The sequence below is a fragment of the Folsomia candida genome, unplaced genomic scaffold (assembly GCF_002217175.1).
Source record: "Folsomia candida strain VU population unplaced genomic scaffold, ASM221717v1 Fcan01_Sc009, whole genome shotgun sequence".
Taxonomy (NCBI): domain Eukaryota; kingdom Metazoa; phylum Arthropoda; class Collembola; order Entomobryomorpha; family Isotomidae; genus Folsomia; species Folsomia candida.
The window spans coordinates 200261-218843 of NW_019091201.1; the positions used below are offsets into that span (position 1 = coordinate 200261).

An 18583-nucleotide genomic window follows, 5' to 3' on the forward strand; every position below is an offset into this window, starting at 1 on the left:
AAACATAAGTATAGTAAATAGTCTGGTTTCAGATAGAAAGACGCAGGCTGTGGGCATAATAGTCAGCCCATCCGGATCCATGGTTCATTGTTCATTTACATAAATAAAATCCCTGCTGGAATTTTGACCATTATTATAAATTCTTATTTGGTGGAGTCATTTTACATCTGTAACTTACAATTAGTCAGCATTCATTAATTTTCTTATTTTCTGCGACTTCGCAGTTCTTGCAAATTTAATCAGTTGAATTGTGTGCATTCACTATACACGGTCTGAAATGAAGTTAAGAAACCTACTACTCGTCGTTCTAAATGTGGGCGTATTTGCGCAATTTTCACAATGCGAAGAAATTATCTCAGAGAGATTTATGAACGGGAAAGTGTTTTATCATGTTAAAAATAATTCAAAAGACTTTATAACCGATAGTTTTGGGGACGATGTCACGATCAAATGGTTTAATCAAACTTTGGACCATTTTTCCCCCTCGGATACGAGAACTTGGTTGCAGGTTGGTTTTAATGTACATTCAAATTAAAATGATCACGCTAAAAATGCCATTGAATTTCAGAGATATTATGTCAACGATGCATTTTACAAGCCTGGAGGGCCAATTTTCTTAATGATTGGAGGAGAAGGGGAAGCCACTCAGAAATGGATGACCGCGGGGGCCTGGATTAATTATGCGAAACATTTGAATGCACTATGTTTTCAAGTTGAGCATCGTTTTTATGGAAAGTCTAAACCAACAGAGTAATACAATTTTACATGTACAAATTAATAAGTATTCAAAACGATTTCAAAATACATGTTTTTGCAGCGACCTTTCAGTAAAAAATCTCAGGTTCTTAAGCAGCGAACAAGCCTTGGCAGATTTGGCCACGTTCACAGTTGCAATGAAGGAACAATATAATTTTACTGTAAGTTATTATGCATTACTTTTGAATTAGTTCTCAAACCCATTGAGCAGTATATGATGCACTTTTTTTATATTATGTATGTAGACGAATAAATGGGTTGCCTTTGGTGGCAGTTATCCTGGTAGTTTGGCAGCCTGGTATAGAATGAAGTATCCTCATTTGGTTGATGTGGCTGTATCGACATCAGCTCCATTAATTGCACAATTGGATTTCAAAGGTAATTTTGTCATACATGGTATTCTCGTATCATTTCAAGAAATAAGTAACGTTTACGCACTAGAATATCTTGGAGTTGTGGTCGACTCTTTAAATCAGAAAAGTCCGAAATGTGTTGGCGAAATCTCGAAAGCTGTGAAAAGCATGGAAGGTTTATTGAAGCGACGAACTGGGTGGTGGATGATCAAGAAAAGTTTCAAGTAATAAGATTTTAAAATTGTAGATTGGTTTAAATGATTAATTTACATTAAGTGTTTTTCAGATTATGTGACGACTTTGATGGAACAAATGCTAAGGATATTGCTTCATTTTTCGAGACAGTTGCAGGAAATTTTATGGACATTGTGCAATACAATGAAGACAATCGTGGGTTTGAAGGCTCAAAAACGGCCAACATCACAATCGACACTTTATGCAATATCATGACTACAAATCTCGAGGAAAAGACGGCTTTCGAGCGTTACGCGGATGTCAATGATTTAATGTTGTCCGTGTTTGATAAGAATTGTACTGACTTTAAGTACAGCAAAACTGTGGATGATATGCAGAAAGAAAAATGGGACTCGCCATCCGCTTCAGGGGAAAGACAGTGGACTTATCAAACATGCACAGAATTCGGATTTTATCAAAGTTCCGATCTAGATGGACAACCTTTCGGGACTGAATTTCCCGTCAAATTTTCCACTAGACAATGTCAAGACGTTTACGGAATTCAGTAAAACCTATTTAACACTCATTTCGTTTTGGAGAAAATTATTATGATTTGCGTACTTGTACATAAATTTTGCATGCATTTACAGATTTGACGAAAATTTCATCTCATCCGCAATTAGGTGGACCAATGCGAATTATGGAGGAAAAAAGTTGAAAGTGTCGAAAGTGATTTTTGTGAATGGTTCAATTGACCCATGGCACAAACTTGGCATCACATCGCAAAATGAGACATCTTCAGATAACGTGGTGATTTTCATAGAAGGTAACGATAAGTTATTCAGGCTTATGTACATACATAGGTTTCAAACCAAAACTTAAGATTTATTGTAATTCCAGGAACTGCGCACTGTGCTAACATGTAAGATTTTTAAATAATGAAGTATCTCAATACTAACTTGACAATGGAAAACTTGATAAAAAAGCTTATCCTTTACAGGTATCCTGATTCTTCAAACGACTTGCCCCAATTACGTGCTGCCCGTAGTGAAATTTTGAAACTTCTCACGGGATGGCTTCAGGAATGATAGAAGATTTAGTAGAATAATTTCGCATATATCTTATATTTTAACTTACATGAAATATAAATTCATATTACAATAAAATAAAATAATAGCCTCGCCTGAAAAATAAATTTTCACAAACATTTTCATATTTACTGTTGCATTTACTTTGTTCAAGCATTTTATTTTGAGACACCACAACAAACCAACATTGACAACTGGCCATATCAAAATTAAGTATGTACGTACCTAGATATATGCATGCATGTCCTTCTATACATATTACGACCACATTTCAGGAAAAAAATGTATAAATAAATCATCGTAAAAAGGTTCTTTCGATGTGATGAACCCTTTCAAACTGACCGAATTATATTGCATCCCGATACAGCTCTTGATTTGGTTAAAAAAAGGAAAGCCTCTCTTTAAACATGCATAAAATTGCTACAATATTTCTTATTACAGTGTCAATAAGCATCATAGAAGGAATAGGTATTACACGTGGTCGATTAATTCATGGAAAATATTTCGGTCCTGTAAATGAAACTTCTACGCTTCCAAAGGGGATTAATGACGAGAGAATTGAAATTGGGTGGATTTCTCAGCCGCTTGATCATTTTAATAAACACGATAATCGAACGTGGAATCAGGTACATTTGAAGTTACAGTGGAATATTACAAAAAATATATTTTATATATAATCTATTATATATTTTGCTTTAAATTAAAGAAATTTGCAACAAATAATACTTTCTTCCGAGCTGGCGGACCAGCTTGCATCGTCATAGGCGGTGAAAGTCCTATGGATCCGAGGTGGATCGTATTTGGACAAATGGTCAACTATTGTCAGCAATTGAATGGAGTAATTTACATGCTTGAACATCGATTTTATGGAGAATCAACACCAACACCGTAAAGAGTTAATCATTCACATACAACCTAAATACTCATGAAAATTTATTAACTCAACAATGTCCTTAAACAAATTTTAGAGACGCAACGGTAGAAAGCTTGAAGTATTTGACGGTAGGCCAAGCTCTCGAAGATTTAGCGAAATTCATTAAATATGTGAAATCTAATGAAATCCATGAGGTGAGCTTCACTAATTTATTATTCATAAAATTTATAAAATAAACTACATATTCATGTAATTACATGCATATTTAAATCGGGAAGGTAATTCTATTTGGTGGCTCTTATGCTGGAACTCTTGCGGCATACTTTAGACAAAAGTTTCCAAACTTCTCGCACATTTCCTTAGCCAGTTCGGGTCCAATTCAATGGAAATACGATTTTAAAGGTAGATGCATATCTTTAAACACGGTCAACTACATACATAGCGTGATTAAATAATTTGTATGAAGCTCACTTTTAACTACTTGAATTTTCAGAGTACATGGAAGTCGTTGGGACTGTGCTGAAACAGTACGGAAGTTGTTACGATATTGTAAAATCTGGGATGGAAGAAATGGAAAACATAATTTCATCGGCCAAGAATGAAAGTAAACCTGTCAACGACTTTCTAAGTCCTTTAACGTATGAAATTTTGCTATCTGCACTATTCTGCACTTTAATGTTTTTCATATCCATTATTAAATTTTATTTAATCGTCAACACAGGTTATGTGAAGATCTTTATGCTAAAAACACAAGGGATGTCAGCAACTTTTATGCTTCCATATCATCAGTTTTCTCATACTACGTGCAATACAATGTTGACCATTCTGCACAACTTTCAGTTAGAGAGATTTGTGAATATGCCACGAACGCTAGGTCAAATAGGTCACAATCCAATTTTCAAATCCTTGCAAACCTAATAAATTTGATGAACAAAAATATGGACGAGGAATGTATCGAAGTTTCGAACGACGATTTCTGCAACTTTATAAGCCAAACGAGTTGGGAAGATGATGCTGTAAAATATGGAGCTAGAGTGTGGAACTGGCAAGTTTGCAATGAATTGGGAGCATTTCAAACCACCAATTCAAACAAACAACCCTTTGTAGGAGTTACCACTCAACTTTATGTGAACCAATGTCAATGCGCTTTTGGGAAAAAGTAAGGCAAAATTTATTTAACAAATTAGTAGAATGGCCAGAATACAGTAACTTGAAATTCTGAAAAATATATGGCTAGGTTCACAGAAAAATATATTCAAAATGCTGTACGGGGACATAATCTGATATACGGAGAATTCAAAGTTCCACGCTATCGTGTAATTTACACGAATGGTGTAAATGACCCATGGAGTAAATTGGGAGTCCTTAGTCTCCAACAAATCCATCAGATAAGCACAACGACAAGTTCGCCCAATGGGAATTGCGTCATTCTCATTAAAGGTCATTAGAAAATAATCGGAACATTTTTAGCCCGAGTCAGGGCTTATGGAACCATCATGTCCGTCCGTCCGTCTGTCCGTCCGTCCGTCTGTCCGTCTTACGATAACTCTCGTTAAAGTCATCCTATCGACTTGAAATTTGGTACACATGTAGTATGAGGTAAATGAGGAGTTAAGTTCGAATATGAGCCAAATCGGTCAAGCGGTTGACCGGTGGGGGTCATCTAGGTGGGTAGGGTATTATTATGGCCCAAAATTTCAAAATTGTTGTAGGAAGCTGAAATTTGGCATTGAGGTTGCTAATGGTGTCTAATTGAAGAATATGAATTGAAATTAGAAAAATTTGCGTCTGGAGGGTCCCGAGGGGGTGACCCATACCGATTTTTGAAAATCATCCAATCCAGCTGAAATTTAGTAGAAAAGGTGCTAATAGCCCCCAATGGAAGAATATGAAGTGAAATTGGTAAAATTTTAAGTGGAGGGACCCTAGGGGTGGTCCATACCGATTTTAGAAATTGTCTTCAAAAGATGAAATTCGGTACGATGATACTTAATAGCTTCTTATGAAAGTTTATGAAGTTAAAACCGAGTAAAAGTGAAACAAAAGCAACCCCAAAGGGTGACCCACACCGCTTTCTAAAAGTTTCTATTTTAAAAGTTGGTAGCTGGTAATCGGGATATATTTGAGTACTAAAGTGAAAGTGCAATGTCGTAACGAACAAAATGACCCAGTAGGGTCAGCCCCACTGGTTTGGAAAACAATCGTAGAAGACTAAAAGTTGGCATAATCCTGCAGGGTTAGAGCAGCTTAATAGATTTTAAGATTCTTTTTGCAAGGAGGACCCAGTAGGGTGACCCATACTGATTTTTGAAATTGGCCAAGCTGAAATTTTGCATGCTGGATAATGGGAACATTTTTGACATTTAAACATCAAAAATATCAAACTGCAGTTCGCAATTGCTAATTGTAGTTGGTACGGGTCATTTGACAAAAATTTAGACTCTGTCCGGGACTCTGCCCGAGTCAGGGACTCTGTCCCTGACTCGGGCTATATAAACACTGCACACTGTAGGTTTTATTTATACAGCAAGGTTTATAACTAATTATTTCAATTTCATAAAGGCGCATCTCATTGCAACGACATACAACCCGACCAACCATACGATACCCCCGACCTTCAACAAGCAAGAATTGAAACGCTTACTTGCATAAAGAACTGGATGAAGAATTGATGGAAATCTTTATTACTCATTGTTTCAAATATAACTGGCCATCGAACAATTAATAATAATAAGTTTTGGTACTCAAGAATAATAAAATCCATTCGTATTAAAATAATGGAAACGTTACTCGCATTTTTTAATGGAATCAAGGAAGTCGTCATCCAGATACTGCTTTGCGGCTGCTTCGAGACCAGAATCTTCCTCAAAGAGATCTGCCAGCAATTGCTTAGCGGCCATCTTGAAGTATCGAATTTCTTTCTTGACTGTACAAGAATCACAATAAATTCGACACATTTGATCAATTAATGCTCCAAATGATTGTTTTCCATTTGACTCTCCTTCCTTAGCTTGTGGAAGGTTTAATGACGCCATGATTTCCTCAGCTATAAGTGGTGGTGGGAGGCTGTCGGGAAGCCCACGTTTCGCCCGACGTCCGAATGGGTTTTTGAAAAATCCTTTAACTCGAGCGAAAAGGTTGTGAATCCAGTTGAAGAATCCTCCACTTGATTTAATCCCCTCTTTCATGTCTTGAGGACGAACAAATATGGTGGTCGTAATCATGCGTGGTGGTGGTGGGGTTGGTCCTGGAAGCGGCCCGGTTTTTGTGATCGGAGTTTCAGTGGAATGTCTCTATCGACATAAGGATGAGATTTCAATACATATTTTGTATTGCGACAAAAATAAGGAAATTACTAGCAATCCAGAGTCCACGCCAGCAGGTGGTGTGCCTTCTCCTGGAATTCTCTGCACAAATACCTTCCTGACCCTGTGAAATGGGGGGAAGAATGGGAACGGGGAGAAATGCATGTCAGATGGGTCAAATTCTGGCTCAGCAGGTTTCGCGATGACACCCTCCTTGGCACAGACGGTCATCGATTCCAACAGCAATTTGAACTCCTTCGACGTTCCAGGAACTGGTTCATTCTTGGCGAGGAGTTTGCCCATATATTTTTGAACTTGAAAGATTTTCTTGGCATCCACATTTGGGCATTTGGACTGGATGATGTTCATTGCGTGACCTGTTTATGTTTGGGGGCCGATTAGACTGGTGCAAAAATTGGTAAATTGCTTATTACATAAAGTACCTGAAAATAATTTTAGTTCCCCTGTAGTCAGGTTAAGGGATCCAGGGGTGAATCGGGTATGAAGAGAGTACACCTTGTCGACCTGGTCATCTAAAAATGAGATATTATTTTTGTCGTTTTTTAAGTAATTGTATTTACCAGACTTGTCATAAACTTGAGTGTGAATCGTTTCATACCATCGACAAAGGCCGAGACGACCCCTACAAGAAGCAGTAACTTGAACATATTGTGGTCTCTAAAAAAGTAATGAGGAAATGGTACGGTCCTCTCCGAAAATAGGGGCAAGAATATTCCAGACGCTTTGTTATAACTAAACAATTCTGCAATGTTCGAATAGCAACAAAATAAATTGACGAAGTGCATTGTTTTACAAACATAAAAGTCGTAAACATTCAACGATTTTATTGCTTGAACAATGAAACATTTAATTGTTCTACATACGTTTATCACAGTCAGACTTTCAGAGCTTAGATAATTTAGTGATGATAATCTAATTTTCTAAAATTTTCTAGCCTCAAAACGCAATACAATGAAAATGCAGGCAAATTGAATATTATTTTCGTGCATATGAATTTCACTTTCAAATGCATTTCAAATGCATATCAAATGCCTTTATGAATTTCTTGGGCTTCATTTTTTGCAAAAAAAGATTTTACAGATTTTGTTTGCATTTCATAGATCAGTTTATTCCACGGATCTCGTCATCCCCATCATTTCGTCACCAAACACAACCGGTTTATTTTCTGTATAGAATAAGTCGAAAGAGATCTCATGATGATATGATATATTGAATATATAGTAGAATCGGTTTAGTATCTGTTATTAACGACTGTGATGGTTGAGTCTTAAAAACTTAATTCTTTTCAAGGCTACCTCTGTCAAATGTTCAGTTAAGTAAATCAAAATAGATTATTTAACCAGACTTAAAGTGCAGATAATCCAGCAGCAGCAGTTGACATTGAATTAAATTAAAATATTTCATCTAGTTAGCAGAACCCAGATCAATGTAAAGTCATTTTATTTTTATATACGACAATTATTCATAAAACTCATTTGAAAATCAACATATGTATTTATAATTCAATATATAATTTCAGAATCCTCCCTTAATCTGCTATGGCGTCCAAAGCGGTTCTGATTTACGGCGGAAAAGGAGCACTTGGATCCACCTTGGTCAAGTTTTTCAAAGAGAAAGGATTTGCTACGACAAGCATTGATTTCTTCGAGAATGACACAGCTGATGACAACATCCTTCTTAAAAGTGATCTTGGATTTGAAGATCAGGTAAGACAATAAATCCTATACGATTATTTCTCATTTACAGTTACAGAATTTTCATAAAGTTTAACAATCTTCAGGCCAACGCTGTAAAACAAGCATTAGAAGGAAAATCTGGTTTGAAAGTGGACGCTATTGTATGCGTTGCTGGAGGTTGGGCTGGTAGGTGAATGTATAATTTAAGAAAAATTAGATTTTGATGAATATTTACATTTATATTAATATGCAGGCGGCAGCTTGAAATCAAAGGATTTCATTAAAAATGCAAATCTCATGATGCAACAAAGCGTTTGGTAAGTAACCGTGCTCGTTGAAAGGAATATTATAAACGTGCTAAATCTAATATATCATGTAAATTAATTCCTTCTGATGCAATCGTTCTGAGATTGTTGATAGTTTCCTCATCATTTAGTAGTTCTATTATTTTGGCATTTGTTTGAGGCCATCTTGGTAAACTGAATCCATACGTGTAAGATCCACCAGGACCACCTTTTGGGTTTCCTCTTTTTGAAGTGTAAAACCAGTCGTTTCTTTCTTCTTTTGCAGTCTTATGCGTACTAAAGTCTTGATCTGCATTTGATTTCATAGTATGGCGCATGGTTGCGGCTGACAAATTGTACTTGTCGAAATTTTTTTGTATAAATTCTGTTATTTTCTTTGTTGTAGCCTGGTATAGGTCGTGGTTCTGTTTTATTGCAATAGCAGCCAAGAGTTTTAAGAGAACAGGTCGTTGTCTAAGATTTGACAAGGACTATGTCAGCAACAACGACTAAATACTGTGTTTCATTAATCTTACGGTTCTAGTCGAGGTCCTCTTGGTGCGGGAGGTCCGTAAGCAACAGTAGAAGAATTTGAAGATGATTTGTGAGAATCAGGATTGGGTACGCTGCCATTTACGCCAAAGTCAGGATGATTAGTATGAAATCTCAGAATTAGAGCTCGTTCAATGGCTAATCTGTCTTTCTCCCCTGTGTAAATAACATAATACTCATTACTTATAAATATGTACATATTAGATATATTTTCAACCCACCCTGATTAGGATCAAGTTGCTGCAGAATTGAAAAATGGCAAAATTGATAATAAGAGTCACTCGATTTGTTGTCAGTAATCCGATGTTCATAAAAATGTGTAGCAACTTCTTTGTAGGTTAAATCCTCAATGGTATTACATTTTTCAACTTGGTCTAATTGTTGTCCAACGCGGTCAAAACTCTTTCCTCCCCCAGTTTGTCCTACTTTTATAAGTGAAGGACCACCATCAGTACGTGTGCATTCAGGGTGAGAGCACCAAAAACCGTAAACGAGATTCTTGTTGTTGGCACAAGTATATGCAGGGGTCGGTTCGAGATGAATTGGCTCAGATAACGGACATCTAATAATAAAATGCAACATAATTAACTAAAACCCAATCATGACTCACAGGACATACTTATTCATAATGGTTGTTCCGGTGTAAACTTTTGGACATTTTCCACACAGTGGGAGGGGTGGAACTGAATCACTCATTCGATTACAAGGTTGTGTCATCACCCACTTTAATGTGTCCAAATCGACCTCACCCACTTTCAATTTCTTGCGACTTGGCCCCCACCACCTCCTTCACTATTGTCTCCAGATTCATTAACACTTAGATCCATTTCACTAACACTACTATCTCTCTCACTCAAACTTTCACCACTTTCACTACCAACTTGTTTCGGAATAAATGTTCCCTGTGACAATCTTTTGTTCAAAATAATTTGTCCAGCTTGTAAAGTAGCTGCCAGTTTGGGGATACTCATCCCCTCAAACCGTCGAACACACTCGTTATCTGGGAATTCCATTTTAATTAATATTTATAAATATTAAGAGAGATATGTATTTGATGAAGAATGAAATGTTGCATTGGATGTAAAAGCGCTCTGATCATTTACATCTTCCGCTCTTATTCGGCTCGGCTCGACAATTATTATTATATTATATTATTATATTATTATATCTTATATTATTATTATCTTATATCTTATATTTTATTATAGGTCGTCTTATATTGCTGCCAGTTTGGCCCCACATTTTCTAAGAGAAAATGGTCTATTGGTTCTTACTGGGGCTCAACCAGCCCTATCATCTACCCCCGGAATGATTGGCTATGGTGTGGCAAAGGTAGTTTTATATATTTATTTTATATACATAAGTATGCGTGCATTACGGTTTATAATGTAATGTATAGGCTGCTGTCCACCATTTAACAAAATCGGCAGGGGCTGAAAAAGGTGGTCTTCCTGAGGGGGCAAAATCTCTGGCCATTCTTCCCGTCACTCTTGACACTCCGATGAATCGAAAATTTATGACACCGGATGGGAGTTGGACACCTCTAGACGATGTTGCCAGGTTTGTTAAAACCTAAGAATTTGCTAATGTAAAGCTAAGTAATGAATACATGTAACGAATATTTATGTTAATCCAGCATCCTGTACAACTGGACATCATCCCCTGAAAGTTCTCCGCCGAGTGGAAGCTTGGTCCAATTGATCACTAAGGATGGCAAGACAGAAACAAAAATCGAATGAAAACTTCTCGAGAAAATGCAGTGCTTCATGAAAATTCCATCTACTTGAGTTATATATTTCCATTAAAATTAAATGTTGATGTGTATCGGTAACTGGTACAAATGATGATGATTAAATATGCATTTAAAGAATTGGTGCCGATGGCAAGATATTTATATTGGGCAAAGTATGCAGTGTGTATAAGCAGACCGTTGAGTTCTTTCTTTAATGAAACCATTCTCTGATTGGATGCACAATAAAAAAAATACTTTTTTTGGCAGTAAACCGTTTCTCCCCATGATAAATTTGAGTATGTGCCTTAGCTATGTAGCAAAATAGTGCTAAAGCTAAGTAAATGCTTGCTACGAATGTCCACCAAGAAACAAAACCATTCTTTATTATGAAGAGCATACTTTGAAAGAAACTGGTTTTATATGGCCCTACTTTTTACTTGCATAACCAAAAAGTGGCGAGGATTTGCTTGAATTCTTTTACAGGGAGGATAATAATATAGAAATTAAGCCAAGGCAGGCTTCTTTTGCTCATAACAATATTATTCTTCCTGCAGAAACTGCTGATTCCTCAATTGGTTTCATACTTTTAAAATATTCGCACAAAAACTGCGTATTCTGCGTACTAAAATAATTTTACTCTAATTTGGATCCACGCGACGCCAATATCGGATTTTTTTCCACTTTGAGAAATAATTCAATCCGAAAATTCAATTATGTAAGAAAAGTTTTTCAAATTGAAGCTAATCTAATTTAATTGACGTATTTATTTATATATTTATTGAAATAAAACTTAATTTTATAGGTTATTCTACTTTTGGTGCTTTGTAACTGCTGTTGGGTTCTACTTTTTCTTCAGCATACTTTGGCGAATTACGAGGGACTCCTTAGTTCGACCTGCCTAACACCACTAATAATTTAGGAGTATGGAAAATCATTGTAAACTTAAGTAGATATTTATCATCGCAAAAATAAACAAAAATTTCAAGCAACACTGACAAGTCCAGTAATGTTTTGAGACAGTTTTACCATGTATTTTCGTCATACTCTAATATTGCCATGAATGAATGATGCATGTTTCACGTTTCATTATGAGAATGACGACATTTCCGACTAGTAAATTATTGTGATTCGCCAAACATAACAATCCATGTGTGATTCATTATGAGTTGTCACTTGTCGAAAATCAGCATTACAGCTCTCGAGCAAATCTACTTTGCCAGACGAACTTTGCCAAACGCCCACTCGATTTAATAAACTGTGCCATGATTGCAATCTGCCTATTATCAAGCCGTCGTTCGATTACAAATATATTACTACCACCCCATATAAAAAACGATGTTGCCATCCAAGACCAATTTAATATTGATAACGTATACCAAATCTCGTTATCACATTTATCACACAGAACGCTTATCATTTTATTTAGTACGAACAAGAATCCAGAAAAAATGACGCCATGCAAAATATTTGATTACTCACTTACCAATAATAGCAGCGTCATGTCATTTTGTGCAAACATTATACCATTCACCTTGCACCTTAAATTGTGTGTGTGTGTACACAATACCTATTAATATTGGTCTGGTCTGGTGCCTTATGAATGTGTGCATGATAAGGGAAACGAGGGTGAGAGGATAATGGAACAGAAAAGTAGTAGTATATGTGAAGTTGTACATAGTACTGATAACCACCTTGGGTTAAAAGTCTCGTCTTTATTGTTAGTTAGTTTAACCAGCACCAGCACCACCACCAATTTGTTTGAGATAGACGGGTTGTCACAAGACCTCATTTATTTTAGCAAACAGTTTGTAGTTTCTTTTTAAAAAATTGTGCATTACACTTAAACTGTACACCTTAAAAAGGAGAAATATTGGATTTTGCCGACACGACAGGACACGCAGCATGCAATTACGTAACAAATGGCAGTGCTATTTTTAGGTGACATAACTCAAAGGTGCCATTTCCACTATAGAGAAGGGTTAAAAGTAGAATCATTTCACTTTTCCTGAGTGACAATTAAGAAAAAAAGAGCTGAGTTGTTAAACCGTTTTGTTTACACTCAATAAATAAATCTCAGCACATGTCGAATTTTAGCATCGTCACTATCTTCCCTAATTGACTTTGCACTTGTTGTATGTAACCACACCTGCGTTCTCCTCAGGTTTACCTTTTTGTCACTCGAAGAGAATAATGTATAGCAAAATCCTCATGGGCAATTGTCAAGTGTGATCATGAGACGAGACGAACAAATATTTAGGACCCCCCATTACTTTTTTTAGCAAAGTTGAGACGACTCATTAATTGAAAGAAGGTTGTTTATTTTTGTCTTCAAAAGTCATGTCATTCCTTATCTCTGACACAATTTAAATAAGAGATAGCGACCTGTAAGGAAAGACAACACAATTAAGAACACTCCTTAGTCAGGCATTCTTTAATTGTTCTGTATTGATTGTCCCTCACTATATACATACACGTGAAGTTTTTTGTACACCATGTGCATTTTCGTCGTCTGGTTCTAAATAGCAAAGAAAGTTACGAAATGAAAGATTGCCTGTAGATTGCATGAGTTGATTTTTTACAATTATATTGTCCTTGCTGGAGTCTTATTGCTGGCTAGTCTGCTGTACATACATCGTTTTACCATCTTATTTATAAGTCTGCAACAACATGCCAGCATATTCTGGACATGACCGAGTTCCATTGCTTGACCAGAATCCAGACGAAATAGAGAAGGGGAAATTTTGGCAAGAAATTGATGGTGACATGGACGGAAATGCGAATCGGGTTTATGACGGGGATATGGTAAGTTGTAATAAAATTATAACATTTCTGACTAAAATTAATTACAGAGTTAAATAATACTAAATGCTCCCCATTTTCAGAAGAAAGTTTACAATGGACACCTTCCAGAGACGCGAGTTCAGCTTTTTCCAGAACCACTTTCACAACACCCGTCAACCTCCTCTGGCTCCTCGTCACTTACGACAAGTAAAGCTAAACAATTTCCGAAAGAGAGGAGAAAAGCAGTGATAGCATTTTTCCTCATGGCTTTTGGTTTCATATGCAACTCCATCTCAATCGTGTGAGTGCTTGCATTTCAATTCTTTATTTATGCATTTGAAAATTTATAATTTGTGGTATTACATAGATTGACCCATCAGAAAGTTCCTGATAGAAATTTACATCCTCCACTGCCTGACATAAGTTTGGACAATATTACGAAACATCGGTGGCTAAATGATGTTGCAGACATTCTCGTCATTCTTTTGTTGTTATCTTCAATATGTTTGATAGTGTTGCATCGTCACAGGTACATAAGCAATTTTTGTACATTACATTAAACTGTAATGTGTAATTTTTCATGTAAATTCGGGATAAAAATGGTTTCGTCACTCTCTAGATGGATCCTTGGTAGGAGAGTTTTTATAATTTTGAGCATTCTCTACGGAATGAGATCCGTCACTATGTACGCCACTGTGCTACCTCTTGCAAATGACCATGTCTATTGCTCTCCGAAGATTAATACGACGTCAACGTTTGGTCAAACTGTGTTAATTATAACTCAAGAAGTCCTTAAGCTTATTGCCGCTGGTAAGTCCAATGTCATTGCTTACTGTCCATTTATGATAAAACTAATTAGCAATCCACAAGTAAATCAACAAGAAGCTCTACTTCCGGACACTGGACCTTACACCTTAAATTAAATTAACACTGGCTAATTTTGATAGGTGGTTTACCCATTACTGGAAAGAAGACACTTTGCGGTGACTATATTTTTTCCGGTCACACGATTATTCTTATGATGGGATATCTTCTCGTCAACGAATGTAAGGATCAATTGCTTCAAGTGCTTGCAAATTATTGTGATAAGGAAATATTTTTTGTACTTATAGACATGCCAAAAACGAAAAGACTAACGCCTCTCCATTGGATTTCATGGGTTACTGCGTGGGTGGGGATGATTTGCTTATTGGTGTCTCATGGACATTACACGGTGGACGTGTTGATTGCCTATTTTGCAACGACACGCCTGTTTTGGATGTATCACACATTCTCAAATAATGCCGAGTTACAGGTTGGTAAATTCATTTTGTTGCATAATTTTTGCCAATTAATTACAGTACCCATGCACAATTATTACAGAGGAGATCGAGTTCTAATTCACTATCTGAGGTTTGGTGGTTTCCACTATTTAAGTATTTCGAAGGAAGTGTTAAAGGCCAAGTTCCTAAGGAATATGCAATTCCAAGAATCAAAGGAAGACGAAGAACTGCGTGTAACAATCGAAAAGCATTTCTCGAATAGTCTAGCTTATGTACATTTACGATATTTTCGTATTATTCTATGTGATATTATTTAAATCAATTACTGACATTAAAATTATATTTGTTTTTATGTACACCATTTGTCCAATGGGTTCAATTTGTTCAATTAACAAAACTAAAACAACTTGAACAGAGGGAAAATCTCTAAGCGTTCCCAGATCTCAATTTGGTCCATAAGATTTTCGACATATTCTTGCACTCCTCGTGAGTCGGGAAAAGCTGACATAATTTGATATCGCATTTTAAAGGTACCCTGGAAATGTCTTTGTTTCAAATTATGTTTTATGTGAAAGGTGGGACGCAAAAATTTACAGAGAAATGCCAACACATTATTATTCCCTTCCACCCCAAAATTCAAATTGATTAGTGAATCATGGGAAGCTTGGAAAAGAATCCCCCGAAACTTGGCCAAATGGCGACAGAAAAGTTGGCCAAACTTCTGCAACAATCTGTCACCAATATGAATCAGATTATTGCGTCCGATATTAAGAAACATTTCATCAAAACATTCCCATCTGCAAAAACTGACGATCAAAATTCACCGAGTTCATCCATATCGAAAATAAGTGACACAGTAACAACTCCTATAAATCAATTCACCTGTGCAAAAGCTGCATTGCAGATGATGGCTGTACGAAAATACCTCATGAGTGGGATGAATAATCCGTCCGCTACTAAGATGACTCTTACCCCGGATGTAATTCAGTACATCATTTCCACCGATATTGACACCAAGAATATCGGGCTGATTCGTCTAGTTTTATGCGAATGGATGGATGTCCTCGACTTTCGAGGGGTGGACAGATTCTCGTATTCAAGTATGGAAACGGGCAACGGATCATCATCTCAAAATACTACGCGTGTCTCATCTTCCCCAAGAATGGAGCCCCCACTGGTTGCTAATAAAATGTGTCCCACTGCCACACCCACTCCACTTTCTGCCTTCTGCCTCCCACCAGATGAGTTTGACTGGTTTTCTCGAGATCGACTCGGAACAATTGTCTCCATGCCGGAAGCCTGTGAACTATTCTCAATCCTGGGCATGTCACAATGCGCCCCGAATATTAAGGAGATGTACCTCAACGCCAGAAGGAAAGAATATTGGGCATGTCCTGCGGACATTATGGAAATGACGGCGGATATTTTGCTACAAATGAAGAAGCTTTCGACCCTTGTGCTGCGTGGGTGTGTACATATTTATGATTTATACGTAAATAAATTGAAGTTAAATTATCCTAAAAACAAATGCACGATGTATATATTTTAGCTGCTGTGATGACCACATGTTGCGACTGATCGGACAATCCTGTCCAGTCTTGCGACAACTTGACATTAGTGGTTCTCATTTTGTGACTGATTCAGGCCTGAAAAATCTCTTCTTTCGAGATATCTCCGAAAACCCAGCCACCTACTTGATGAAATCATTTATAGATAAGAATTTAAAGAATATGAATTCACTAGTGAGCAGTCTGGAAATGCTGGATTATTCCTGGACAAATGTCACTGCACTGGCGAGAAAAATGGTATGCCGATGTTTGATTGATTTATGAGTCGACAAATCTAGACATGCTTCATGTCATTCATAGGTACACCATCTTCCAGGCGCGTTTGTTTTCAAGAGGGTTTTTGCAAGGAATGAGAATTACGCTTATGGACATCACATTTTCCTAAAGAGAAAGGTACAAAACTGAGTACGCATCATAAAAGTGCATTAACTACATATATACGTAACTTGATGGTTTCACACTTTTAGTGCTCAATTCAAGTGAAAATTCCATCGTCAAGCAAACAGGGATTCTTCCAATTTGAGAAATCACTCGAGCCATACATTGGGTTGAAGGGAGCAAGAACGTTCTACAAGTTTGCGGAACAGCATCCCTGGAAGAATTGTATGTTGCACATGTACAAAGAAAATCAAGGTGAAAAAGCAAGTCCGAAATTCTATGGATTTATTACTCCCAGCGATGAAGAGAAACGCGTGTATGGAATGGTCAACTTTAACGACGCCATACTTGCCGAAATGTACAGCATGTTCCCAATCAACCTCAACATTTTGGGAGACGCATGTCCAAAATTACAAGTATTCCGTGGAACTGTGACGGACGTTTGGAAAATGAATTCAAGCGTTCTTTCCGAACTTACTGTTTTGGACATGTTTGCAGACCCATCAACTACGAGGAGCATTTTAGAATCTGCCCCTAATTTGAGAGAAGTTCGAATCCGAATTCTGCGAGAATGTCTCACTGACGAATACATCATCAAGCCGCTCTCGACATTTATGTGCTGCCGAACCCTCGAAGAGCTTTGGATTGCTCCAGGAACTTACAAAGCTTTAGAACAACCTGCAAAATACCAAGAAGAAAGCGACACGGGCATCCAGTGGGAATCGTTTAATGAAATCCAGGCCAACTTTTACACTGCTGAAAATCCCCCACGACCTAAAAGCAGTAGGTTACAGAATAACAACAATGCACAACTACCACAGGAAGATGAATCTTTAGTTGATTTCGAAGATCCGGAATGCAGTAATCAGTGTCAAATTGACGATTTGGTTCATTTAACTATGGGTTGTGTCAGGACGATTCTTGGGTCATGTCAAAAACTAAAAAGAATTGGAGATATTGCTTGGTGGACCAAAATTCGACAAACAGATTTGGAACGTATTTGCCAGGAATTGAAACACAGAAAGAGAGAAGTGACATTCGTTTGGGAAAACAAAATTTTTCCAAAAGCTTAACAAATCCATGAAAATTCAGAGAAACATTTTTTATTGTCAATATTATGAACGTTATTACAAATTCAGTAAAATCTTTGTTTATTCGAATAAATTCTAAATTAACCTACTAAATTATCGACTGCTAGAAGTCACTAATTCAAACCACTGACGTAATGCATCCGATAGCACGGAAGGAAGCGCAGATAAATCTCGTAAAATAAGATAAAACGGAAAAGGAAAATCATCCATATATTTAATAAATTGAACCGGCTTTCCTTCTGTGAATATTGGCTTTTGAATATCTATAATGGAATGCTGATTTTCGGGATTATCTACTATTATGAAAACTGTAAATACGTTATGTTCCATGGCTCTCTTCACGGCATTTTTGACCACTTCGTTCCCTTCATGGCAAACGGCTCGGCCATCCGAGACAATTAAAAGTAACTGGGCAGTCTCAACGGGAGCAGTTGAATTTCCCATGGACTGCTTTGAATGATTGAACAATGCAGTCGTTGTCTGCATGAGTTGAACAATGCGAGTTTTTCGCTGAGCAAATGTGAATTTTTGCATGAGACGAGCACCACTAAAGTCAGTGAAGGGATCATCAAATGGGTGGAGTAGTTGGACGTCTTCTCCAAAACTGGCAACAGCAAGCTGGCCAACTTCTAGCAAGGATAATGCTTTCGCGACGACGGCAACGGCGGAAAATGCCATCTATAAATAA

General features: G+C 37.0%; 6 protein-coding genes across 8 annotated transcripts in view; 4 read left to right on the top strand and 2 right to left on the bottom strand.

Annotated features, from left to right (window-relative positions):
* Nucleotides 1-21: 21 nt before the first annotated feature.
* Nucleotides 22-2502, top strand: LOC110853792 (putative serine protease K12H4.7). The gene is made up of 9 exons (XM_022102125.2): nt 22-508; nt 569-750; nt 818-917; nt 1002-1134; nt 1198-1333; nt 1396-1848; nt 1934-2109; nt 2184-2205; nt 2284-2502. Exons 1-9 carry the CDS (start codon nt 278-280, stop codon nt 2369-2371), a joined length of 1521 nt encoding a protein of 506 aa, XP_021957817.1. The 5' UTR covers nt 22-277; the 3' UTR covers nt 2372-2502.
* A 218-nt stretch (nt 2503-2720) lies between these two features.
* Nucleotides 2721-6023, top strand: LOC110854044 (putative serine protease K12H4.7). Of its 2 annotated transcripts, XM_035855105.1 has the most exons (8): nt 2721-2997; nt 3078-3259; nt 3340-3439; nt 3524-3647; nt 3739-3883; nt 3967-4404; nt 4483-4685; nt 5808-6023. In XM_035855105.1, the coding sequence occupies exons 1-8, from the start codon at nt 2779-2781 to the stop codon at nt 5915-5917; spliced, it is 1521 nt and encodes a 506-aa protein (XP_035710998.1). In that variant the 5' UTR covers nt 2721-2778; the 3' UTR covers nt 5918-6023. The 2 variants fall into 2 exon arrangements, with proteins under 2 accessions (XP_035710998.1, XP_035710999.1); XM_035855106.1 differs by lacking the exon at nt 4483-4685 and having other exon boundaries at nt 5808-5934.
* On the bottom strand, nt 5903-7551 carry LOC110854312. Its single transcript, XM_022102743.2, has 4 exons — nt 7170-7551; nt 6994-7083; nt 6602-6927; nt 5903-6538 (listed from the first exon to the last, which is right to left on the bottom strand). Exons 1-4 carry the CDS (start codon nt 7354-7356, stop codon nt 6032-6034), a joined length of 1110 nt encoding a protein of 369 aa, XP_021958435.2. The 5' UTR covers nt 7357-7551; the 3' UTR covers nt 5903-6031.
* Nucleotides 7552-7857: 306 nt separating this feature from the next.
* LOC110853928 (dihydropteridine reductase) lies at nt 7858-15216 on the top strand. 2 transcript variants are annotated; one of them, XM_022102336.2, is made up of 8 exons: nt 7858-7999; nt 8091-8277; nt 8352-8433; nt 8501-8564; nt 10292-10415; nt 10483-10643; nt 10720-11530; nt 11618-11806. In XM_022102336.2, the coding sequence occupies exons 2-7, from the start codon at nt 8110-8112 to the stop codon at nt 10820-10822; spliced, it is 702 nt and encodes a 233-aa protein (XP_021958028.1). In that variant the 5' UTR covers nt 7858-7999; nt 8091-8109; the 3' UTR covers nt 10823-11530; nt 11618-11806. The 2 variants fall into 2 exon arrangements, with proteins under 2 accessions (XP_021958028.1, XP_021957986.1); XM_022102294.2 differs by lacking the exons at nt 7858-7999; nt 8091-8277; nt 8352-8433; ... (1 more) ...; nt 10292-10415; nt 10483-10643 and adding exons at nt 13698-13897; nt 13964-14125; nt 14216-14406; ... (1 more) ...; nt 14709-14890; nt 14959-15216 and having other exon boundaries at nt 10831-11530; nt 11618-13617.
* An 80-nt stretch (nt 15217-15296) lies between these two features.
* LOC118436635 lies at nt 15297-17910 on the top strand. Its single transcript, XM_035855102.1, has 4 exons — nt 15297-16325; nt 16408-16663; nt 16727-16819; nt 16894-17910. Exons 1-4 carry the CDS (start codon nt 15514-15516, stop codon nt 17875-17877), a joined length of 2145 nt encoding a protein of 714 aa, XP_035710995.1. The 5' UTR covers nt 15297-15513; the 3' UTR covers nt 17878-17910.
* LOC110854046 (midasin) overlaps nt 17882-18583 on the bottom strand; it is a 55914-nt gene continuing 55212 nt past the window's right edge. Inside the window, exon 45 of the mRNA XM_022102440.2 lies at nt 17882-18573. Within this exon, the coding sequence (XP_021958132.2) occupies nt 17989-18573 (585 nt within the window). The 3' untranslated portion in view covers nt 17882-17988. The remainder of the gene's footprint in view (nt 18574-18583) is intronic.

Coding starts and splice junctions, on each gene's coding strand:
- LOC110854044 (XM_035855105.1), top strand. CDS start 2,779: ATGCATAAAATTGCTACAATATTTCTTATTACAGTGTCAATAAGCATC. Junction 3,260..3,339: donor GGAGAATCAACACCAACACC/GTAAAGAGTTAA, acceptor AACAAATTTTAG/AGACGCAACGGTAGAAAGCT. Junction 3,440..3,523: donor AATCTAATGAAATCCATGAG/GTGAGCTTCACT, acceptor TAAATCGGGAAG/GTAATTCTATTTGGTGGCTC.
- LOC110854312 (XM_022102743.2), bottom strand. CDS start 7,356: ATGCACTTCGTCAATTTATTTTGTTGCTATTCGAACATTGCAGAATTG. Junction 7,084..7,169: donor CGTCTCGGCCTTTGTCGATG/GTATGAAACGAT, acceptor TCTCATTTTTAG/ATGACCAGGTCGACAAGGTG. Junction 6,928..6,993: donor GGAACTAAAATTATTTTCAG/GTACTTTATGTA, acceptor AAACATAAACAG/GTCACGCAATGAACATCATC.
- LOC118436635 (XM_035855102.1), top strand. CDS start 15,514: ATGGGAAGCTTGGAAAAGAATCCCCCGAAACTTGGCCAAATGGCGACA. Junction 16,326..16,407: donor TCGACCCTTGTGCTGCGTGG/GTGTGTACATAT, acceptor TATATATTTTAG/CTGCTGTGATGACCACATGT. Junction 16,664..16,726: donor CTGCACTGGCGAGAAAAATG/GTATGCCGATGT, acceptor TGTCATTCATAG/GTACACCATCTTCCAGGCGC.
- LOC110853928 (XM_022102294.2), top strand. CDS start 13,483: ATGCCAGCATATTCTGGACATGACCGAGTTCCATTGCTTGACCAGAAT. Junction 14,643..14,708: donor ATATCTTCTCGTCAACGAAT/GTAAGGATCAAT, acceptor TTGTACTTATAG/ACATGCCAAAAACGAAAAGA. Junction 14,891..14,958: donor CAAATAATGCCGAGTTACAG/GTTGGTAAATTC, acceptor CAATTATTACAG/AGGAGATCGAGTTCTAATTC.
- LOC110853792 (XM_022102125.2), top strand. CDS start 278: ATGAAGTTAAGAAACCTACTACTCGTCGTTCTAAATGTGGGCGTATTT. Junction 1,849..1,933: donor CAAGACGTTTACGGAATTCA/GTAAAACCTATT, acceptor ATGCATTTACAG/ATTTGACGAAAATTTCATCT. Junction 2,110..2,183: donor CGTGGTGATTTTCATAGAAG/GTAACGATAAGT, acceptor TTGTAATTCCAG/GAACTGCGCACTGTGCTAAC.